The 9,201-nt window shown below is 40.0% G+C and overlaps 1 protein-coding gene across 1 annotated transcript in view; it reads left to right on the forward strand.

Moving 5' to 3' along the window:
* The window catches only part of LOC134089384 (E3 ubiquitin/ISG15 ligase TRIM25-like), a 6,786-nt gene extending 269 nt beyond the window's left edge, over positions 1-6,517 (forward strand). Inside the window, exons 1-7 of the mRNA XM_062543827.1 lie at positions 1-477; positions 2,349-2,449; positions 3,076-3,091; positions 3,179-3,538; positions 3,800-3,962; positions 5,325-5,372; positions 5,495-6,517. The exon at positions 1-477 is cut by the window's left edge and continues 269 nt beyond it. Of these exons, the coding sequence (XP_062399811.1) occupies positions 1-477; positions 2,349-2,449; positions 3,076-3,091; positions 3,179-3,538; positions 3,800-3,962; positions 5,325-5,372; positions 5,495-6,009 (1,680 nt within the window). The 3' untranslated portion in view covers positions 6,010-6,517. The remainder of the gene's footprint in view (positions 478-2,348; positions 2,450-3,075; positions 3,092-3,178; positions 3,539-3,799; positions 3,963-5,324; positions 5,373-5,494) is intronic.
* The last annotated feature ends 2,684 nt before the right edge of the window (positions 6,518-9,201 follow it).

Here is a 9,201-nt window from a genome sequence, read left to right on the forward strand (position 1 = left end):
ATTAAGGCCTGCTGGGATCAGGAGGATCAGAAGGGAGTCTACAGCTGCCCTGAGTGCAGACGGACGTTCACTCCAAGACCCGTTTTAAAGAAAAACTGTGCTTTTGCTGATGTGGTGGAACAGTTCAGGAATACCAGAGATGAAATTGTTGTTCCACCTCTTGTTGTTGCTGGAGCTGGAGATGTGGAGTGTGACGTCTGCACTGGGAGAAAACTCAAAGCTGTTAAGTCCTGTCTCGATTGTGTGTTGTCTTACTGCGACACTCACTACAAAGCTCACAACGATGTAAATCCTGGACGAAAACACAAGGTGGTTGATGCCACTGGTCAGCTACAGGAGAGGATCTGCACCCAGCATGAAAAACCTCTGGAAATATTCTGCCGAACAGACCAAACGTTTGTTTGTTTTCTCTGTATGGTGGATGAACACAAAGGCCATGACACAGTGATAGTGTCTGCAGAGAGAAAGGAGAAACAGGTACAGTAGGCCTATGTGGAAGACCTGTGTCTGTGTTTTTGAAATATTGGTCTATTATAACAATAAATTGCTGATGTCACTAAATAGTGACATCTAATGGCATTACATAGTGACATCAGCAATGTATTCAGGAAATACAGGACATATTTTATTAGTTCATCACCCAGCAAGTAAATCAAAAAATAAATATTTAACAGTATAAGACATAAACAACTGGTACTTAGGAATAAGACAAGTGTTATGAAATCATGAAATAATAGCACAAAAAAAACAACGCTAATTGTTGTAATAGACCAATATTTCAAAAATAAAATGTCAATAACTGCAGCCGAAATACCATCTTGATTTGAATTTGAATTTGAACTTCACAGTCTGAAAACCCACTTCATTTCAAAGACAGCTTAAACACATCTGTAGATAGACAGTCATTTGTCAAACATTTTGTTTATAAATTGTGTAATGGGGAACCAAATGTGATGTTTTAAGTCTTAGCTTGAACACTTGAGATAATAACATCTGAACTTTCCTGCAGATTTAGATGTTGGCTTTTAATATTAAGCTAATATTTTGGCTAAGTTAATTCAAATGGTTACTCTTTAGGTGGTGAAAGTTTGAGGCAAATCTGAGATGGTCAAGCAGAAAGTTTCTCTAATATCCGTTGAATTGAAGTGGAATGAACCTTATCAAAAAGTCCTATAGGATTGTTGCTATTGGAATCCTACAGGATTTTGGTTCCAAAATCTGATTGGAATCCTATAGGACTTTTTTGAAAAGGGTTAGCATTAATTTCTCATAGCAAACTGTATACCCATCGAAGTTACTTTAGTTGGCTTCCCAGACCTCTCACATGAACACATTATTATGGTGCTGAACTTACATCATAGGGACCTACATGTAATAGGTTATTGAATCTCTGACTCATTGGCATTAATTGGTTGGCGCTCAATACGCAGTGGACTGTATCTGCTGGCTATACCCATCGAAGTTACTTCCCTGACAACCCATATGGAAAAGATATAGAAAAAACTTAAATGCCAGGAATGTGTTTTATATACAAAACGTGTATGATTTACTCTTGAAAGTGGCCCCTTTCTCGTTTTCCTCATACAACGCCATATATAGTCCTTACAGATTACAATGTTTTATATGTTTCAGGTTACACAGATTTAGCAACGATCTTATAATGGTTTCACTGTCATATAAAAACCTGCTTTCAAGAGTAAATCATACAAGTTTTGTATATAAAACACATTGCTGGCATATACGTTTTTTCTATATCTTTTCCATATGGGAATAAGAGCATGTCATTTTTATCAGCTCCGCAGGCTGTGAATAAGAATATATAATAAATAAGAATAAATTAAGACTACATGTAAACTTCATATTATTTACTTTGTGTTTCAAATTATATTTTCATACAGAGTTCAGCTACCATTGATTAAGCAATTTGTTATTTTTAGGAATGCTCTGGTGCTTAAAGGGACACTTCACAGATTAGCATTAAGCTTTGTATCTTTAGAAAACCAGTCATGTTTTTGAATGGTCGTGCATCATTCCCTCAGTTTGCCTTGAGATGGGAGATGATGTAAAAATCATCATTTTAGATCATTGAAAGCAGGAAGTCCTATTCATAGGTTTCATTGAAATCCGTATTTCTCCCATCTTAAGGCAAACTGAGGGAATGACGCACAACCATTCAAAAACATGAATCGTTTTCTGAAGATACAAAGCTTAATGCTAATCGGTGAAGTGTCCCTTTAATAGTTTAGATGCTATCACTGTAACTTAGCTTTGGACAAAGGTATCTGCTAAATACCATAACCATAATTTAATTGCAGTTGCACTAGATGTGATGTGTTTCTTCAACGCAGGCACATTTGGGCAAGACCCGGAAAAAAATTCGGCATAGATTCCGGGGAAAAAAGGAGGAGCTGCAGCAGCTGAGGAAGGCCGTGTACAGTATACTCTCAAGGTGAGCACTGATTGAGCTGCAGCAGTTGAGGAAGGCCGTGTATACTCTCAAGGTGAGCGCTGATTGAGCTGCAGCAGCTGAGGAAGGCCGTGTATACTCTCAAGGTGAGCACTGATTGAGCTGCAGCAGTTGAGGAAGGCCGTGTATACTCTCAAGGTGAGCGCTGATTGAGCTGCAGCAGCTGAGGAAGGCCGTGTATACTCTCAAGGTGAGCACTAGCTGAGGAAGGCCGTGTATACTCTCAAGGTGAGCACTGATTGAGCTGCAGCAGCTGAGGAAGGCCGTGTATACTCTCAAGGTGAGCGCTGATTGAGCTGCAGCAGCTGAGGAAGGCCGTGTATACTCTCAAGGTGAGCACTAGCTGAGGAAGGCCGTGTATACTCTCAAGGTGAGCACTAGCTGAGGAAGGCCGTGTATACTCTCAAGGTGAGCACTGATTGAGCTGCAGCAGTTGAGGAAGGCCGTGTATACTCTCAAGGTGAGCGCTGATTGAGCTGCAGCAGTTGAGGAAGGCCGTGTATACTCTCAAGGTGAGCACTGATTGAGCTGCAGCAGCTGAGGAAGGCCGTGTATACTCTCAAGGTGAGCACTGATCGATAATCCACATGTTGAAAAAAGATTTTCAGAGAAGAACTGTGTCCAGTAGCTGATGTATACACATTTTGTTTAGAAAGACAGACATAAAGGTTGTGTCAAAATGACAGAATTCAATGTGGAAATGTTTGAAAGATGTTATTGCAAAGAAAAGTATTTCAAACATGCATGTCGTTATGTACCCTAAAGTATTCTCTTGAGTATTCCTTATTTCCCTGTGTGTATTCCCCATCCAACTACTGGTTGTGTGTCTCGTATCAGAGTTCTGCACAGACAGCAGTGGACGACAGTGAGAGGGTCTTCACTGAGATGATCGAGTCCATTAAGAGAAGGCGCTCTGAGGTGACAAAGCTGATCAGAGGTCAGGAGAAGGCTGAGGTGAGTTGGCCTGCAGAACACCAGAGGCAACTGGAGCAGGAGATTGCTGAGCTGCAGAGGAGAGATGCTGAGCTGGAGCAGCTTTCACACACAGAGGACCACATCTATTTCCTCAAGGTAACTGCTGATAGGTTATGAGGGCTTAGAATGTAGCATCGATGGATTGTTCAGACACAATGCCATTGAGTTTGCATTTAAATGTAGAGAGGATAACATTTCATCACTTTTTGTCAAAGCTTCCAGTCTAATCGTCTCAAATGGATTTAGTTGTCGTAACATACATATTGTACATTTAAACTATATTCAACAATTTGGATCAGTGTGTTTTACAGTATAACTCTCTCTACCCCCCTCTCTCTGTTGTGTTTATTTATTCAGACGTTCCAGTCAGTCAGTCAGCCACCTGAGTCTGCAGGCCTATTGTCACAAGTATTGACATTCAGTGTGAACTCCTCTTCTGAGACTGTGAAGAAATTTGTCTCTTCACTGAACGCTTTTAAGGCTTTTTGGAACGAGGAATTCATGAAAATACCTGCAGCAGGTTTGTCCCATTCTTGACGTGTAATTTCTGATGACACTTTTACTTTGGATTGTGTGTGCTTGCAGTAGCCTATACTGAGCGTTATGAGCAGTGACTGTTTATCCATCATTATTGTCTGTAGAGATGGGAAGTCATTTAATATTTGCAAAAGAGTTCAAAGATACAGCACGCACATCCAAAAACAATTGTGGTGTGCAGACCTATCGTTCTTTAAGTCATTTAATATTGAAATACAATTGCTGGAGACTTTTGATGCCATTCAACAACGATAATAATAAAAAAAAAAAACGTTCTTCTCTTAGGAGGTTAAAGGAATAATTCGGAATTTTGGACTTAGGACCTAATTTCCAACTTAGCTGGGGTGATATAGGCCTACAGTACGTAGTTCGGTGGAGCCAGTTTTCAGCGCATTTCGTCCGGTCCTTAAGTTGCAGCGGTCGCCGGTGCTGAGCTGGTGCTGAGCTAACACAATTCAGCGGTAACATCCAAAACAGCACACCCGACACAAATAAATGAAAACGTCAGACTATCGATGTCCTGTACATGTCTGTGTTCATAGAATCAAAGAAATAAAACTAACCTTGCATCTCAATGATGTAGGCCTATTACATTTTGAGGGACTACAGTAGTTTCTCAGCAGCAGTGGAATTTTACTTTGTAGATTATTGTGTCAAAAAGTAAAACAGAATTGAACTTCAGTCGGGACATCTAGCCACCTTATAAACATGGTGATTCAGTATGCATTACAAAATTGTGAAAACTAGATGTACCGCACAAAATATGACCGCCGCGGAGTCCTGCACATTCTCGCCACAAAAATTAATCATGCTTATCAATTTGTTTCCATCTCCTACTCCATCCCCTGCTGCAACTTTTATGTACTGTATGTAAATTAGTGTGTGCATGTGTGCGCTTGCTTTTGTGTATGTGTGCTTCTCTGTCTGAGTGTGAAAGGGATGTATGTGTGTGTGTGTGTGTCTGCTTGCCTGCAGTTGTGTGTGTTTTATGTGTCAACCAAAGATACACCTGTGATTACAATGCCTCATTTTTGCTTGTTCATTTTTGACTCGGTGGCGCTATACATTAAATGAATGGTTATGGGATGGGTTGACATTGCCCCTAGGCCCTATGGTTGTCGAGATATTCACAGAAAACTGTGTCTGGCCATCTATAAGCCAGTTAATGTACAGTCACTAAATTTACACATAATTTAATTTATTTTATGGCCCCCCATGAACAGAGTTCCACAAAACTTGCCATGCATTCAGAGGGTGTCTTAATGGTCCTACAAATGTCCTAAATTCTCAACTATTCCTTTTAAGCTGACCTGCGTTGTTGATGTGATTTTCTATATTTCAATAGTGACTGATGTGCTGGCTATGTTACCGACTGAACCAATAAGTGACGCATGTAAGTTGCTTTGGATAAAAGTGTCTGCCAAATGAATGAATAAGTAACTTAGTAATGATTTGTATCCGATGTATCTGACACTGTAACTTCAGGAACCTTTATTCTGTCCTCTCCTCTATCAGATTCATGTCACTTAACACTGGATCCTAACACAACACACAGCACCCTCCATCTGTCTGAGGGGAACAGGAGGGTGGAGAGGAGGCAAGTGCTGCAGTCGTATCCTGATCATCCAGAGAGATTTGATGGGTATTCACAGGTGCTGTGTAGAGAGGGCGTGTCTGGACGCTGCTACTGGGAGGTGGAGCGGAGTAATTGGGTTTATATAGCCGTCTCATACGAAAGCATCAGCAGGAAAGGAGACGGTGCTGAGTGTGTGTTTGGTCGTAATGACCAGTCCTGGAGTCTGGACCTCCGCGGCTCCCCCTCCTTCTTCAGGCACAATAATAAAGAGACTAAACTCCCTCTAGTGGCCAGCTCCAGAATAGGAGTGTATGTGGATCACAGGGCAGGAACTCTGGCCTTCTACAGCATCTCTGACACGATGACCCTCCTGCACAGAGTCCAGACCACATTCACTCAAGCTCTGTATCCTGGGTTTGCATTAGGTTGGGAATCTTCATTGAAGCTGCTGTGAGCCACATACAAGTATGACAAAAGTTTATCTGCACATCCATCAAAATGTTACAACACACCTTACAGTTTTTGCCTATAGGGCTCGGGATCGTGATGTGAAAACTTTGCGGGCAGCTGCCGTGTTGGCAGCCTCACTCCTTAGTTTACTATGCGCCTTGTAACCGCCTGTTAGTGTGTCCCTGTTACTTAGTTTTTGCCTTCTTGGTCATATGTTGCTGTGTAGTGGGGCGTGCAACCCACGATCGCAAGAGGAAAAGAATCGCTAATACTACTATACATTTTCTGCTTCTTGTCTTCTGCATCTGAATGAATGGATTATTACGTTCAGTGCGCTTCCAACATGGCGGCAATATTCCTAGAATGCGACGCTTGTGCCCGAGCCCTATTGCTAAAACACTTTTTTACAGAATTTGGCCCATTTTGTCAAAACTCTACACAGCCACATAAGACATTACCGCTTGGAGATAGACAAGTCCCATCTATGCAAAAATAAAACACTGCAATCAAAACTCAATAGACATACTGTAATGCACCATTGGAATTATACTTTCAAATCAACAACACCACACTGATGTGCTTTACACACTTAACAGTCTTTGTGTTTCTATTCTTTATTGTCCTTTTCTCGGACTCAAGTCATCTGAGAAGCTCAGAAGTAGAATTTTTACTGTTATCAGCTGACTTTTTTTTTTTTTTTTTCAAAAAGCAAACAATCCATCAGAAATAAAGAAATATAGAATCACTGTTTTCAATGAGATACTGGGCACTAGGTGCTGGTCCCCATAATCAGTATTTTGAGAGGACAAAGAGGGGTTATCTGACACGCACAAGAGTGTCAAAGCATGCTGCACTTTGTGGTGCCACTGGCAGACAAGCGAGTGGGTGTGTCAGGTAGGCTAAATACACTACCCAAAAATGGCCAGTGTAAAATATTTTAATATTCCATCTGCATGTACATTCATTTTTGCCCCTTTTTGTCTTTGTGTCACGGGTACGCTGGTGATTGCGCTGCTCCGTCCAGCATCTTTTGTCTTGTGTCATCTTGTTATTTTGTACATTTGTTTGTTCACGTCTTGTCTTGTGTCATCTTGTTATTTTGTATTCGTTTGTTCATGTCTTGTCTTGTGTCATCTTGTTATTTTGTACATTTGTTTGTTCACGTCTTGTCTTGTGTCATCTTGTTATTTTGTACATTTGTTTGTTCATGTCTTGTCTTGTGTCATCTTGTTATTTTGTACATTTGTTTGTTCATGTCTTGTCTTGTGTCATCTTGTTATTTTGTACATTTGTTTGTTCATGTCTTGTCGTCACGGGTACGCTGGCGACTACGCCACTCCGTTCGGCACTGTCTTGTGTGTAAAGCGCTTTGGGTTGCACTCTGTACACGTTAAATGCACTATATAAATACAAATTACTTACTTACTTACTTCATTTTTGCCTAACATCACCCGACTTTCAAATGCGGATTCTGCTGAGATAAAGTATAAGTATTTTTTTTTTTTTTTTTTAATATATATATAGTATTAACTGTTCCAATAATAGTATTAACAGTTCTGCAGCCCAGAGGAGTTGATTTCCAAAAAGAAAGGCAAATATTTCCACTTTTCCTCCTTTACTCTCTGGAAAACACGGGTGGTTCAGAAAGCAGAGAGAGTATTGTGCCAACCAAATCGTGTGTTAAGTCATGGATTGGTTAGCATGCAGTCAGGTTGGTGGTATCATGTGCCAGTACGTAAAACTAATCGCCATGCCAACTCATTTATTCCCTCTGCTATTAGACTGTTACAGTTTTTTTCAATCGCTAACAAGCGCTTGTCCATTCAGTTGACACATTTTCAAAACTCTAAACACAGTTAGCACAGCATCGGTCTTTTGTGGCCATTCCATCCACACATTTCATGTTGTTTTCACACAGTATGCAGTCAGTGAATACATTTCCACAATGCTTACATTTTCTTAACAGACAAACTATACCTCCCAACAAAATAATGGATCGTTTTTGTATTATTTTCGAATGTTAACACACAACATCCCACAATAGTTAAAACAATATTCCAAACCTTAGATACAGTATAAAAACCTCTGCTTCTGCAATGTTATCAATTCAAAAGCAATATATCTCAGCTGATAATAAACAAACAATCGAATAATTGACACACAGATGATTTATGTTGGGTAAATTGGGCCAACCACAGCTGATTCAAGTCTATCTTAGACTCAGTGGCAGGGGTTATTTCTCTCTATTACATTGACACTTACACAGTAAAAAGACGAGGTGATGTTTTTGGAAGCAGAAACAGAAAAAGACAAATACTGTAATGTCTGGACGAGAAAGAGTAAGAGTAAGGGGCCCAGGGAGAAGAGCAGGCCCAGTGAGATATGCAGTGAGAGGTGCAGGAGCACTGAGAGGAGCAGGTGCAGAGATTAGACACAGTAATATTGTGCTTTTTTTTGTTCACCCCCTTTTTATCTGGGCTTTTTGCTGTTGTTTTTTGTTCAGAATGCTCTTGTGTTTCATGGATATTTTGTTCACTGCAATGCTGTAAAACTTTTCAATGCTGTAAAACTTTCTGTTCTATCATAGTCTACTGTAAACAGTATGTATACTGCACCTCATGTAGGCCTAGTGAACAGTAAAAAAAAAAAAAAATATTTGCTTTTTACTGGAATGCATTTGAATGTGAACATTACATGTGTACAGTTCCCAACCAAGAAATTTAGTGTAAAAATGCTGGATTGCATGTTTTGCATGCAAATACCTGTAAAACTGAAACATAAAAGTCTATGCAGCTTTTGTAATGTCAACAGTAGCCAGTATTTTGAAACCTAGTGTACTCTGATTGACTGCATGTATCTTGTGAAGTGAAAACAAGCTTCATTCTTTGACAAAATAACTTCATTTTGAGTCAGGTTTCCAGTGTTTTGGTAAAGTTAGTGTGTGCAGAGAAATGACGAGTTAGTGTATATGTAACAAAATGTGGTGTAACAACATGGAATGTGCTTTTGAGAGGAAAATGATCCATTTGGCCAATTGTGTTTTGTAGGTGAGAGTCTGTGTTTAGAGTTTTGAAAATGTGTCAAATGAATGGACAAACGCTTGTTAGCGATTGAAAAAAACTGTAAATGAACATCATGTAAGACGGTTAAAAGAATACACATGACTACAGCAATACTGGTTCTTGCACCCTGCTGC

This window comes from Sardina pilchardus, chromosome 8, assembly GCF_963854185.1.
Source record: "Sardina pilchardus chromosome 8, fSarPil1.1, whole genome shotgun sequence".
In the NCBI taxonomy this organism is placed as follows: Eukaryota; Metazoa; Chordata; class Actinopteri; order Clupeiformes; family Clupeidae; genus Sardina; species Sardina pilchardus.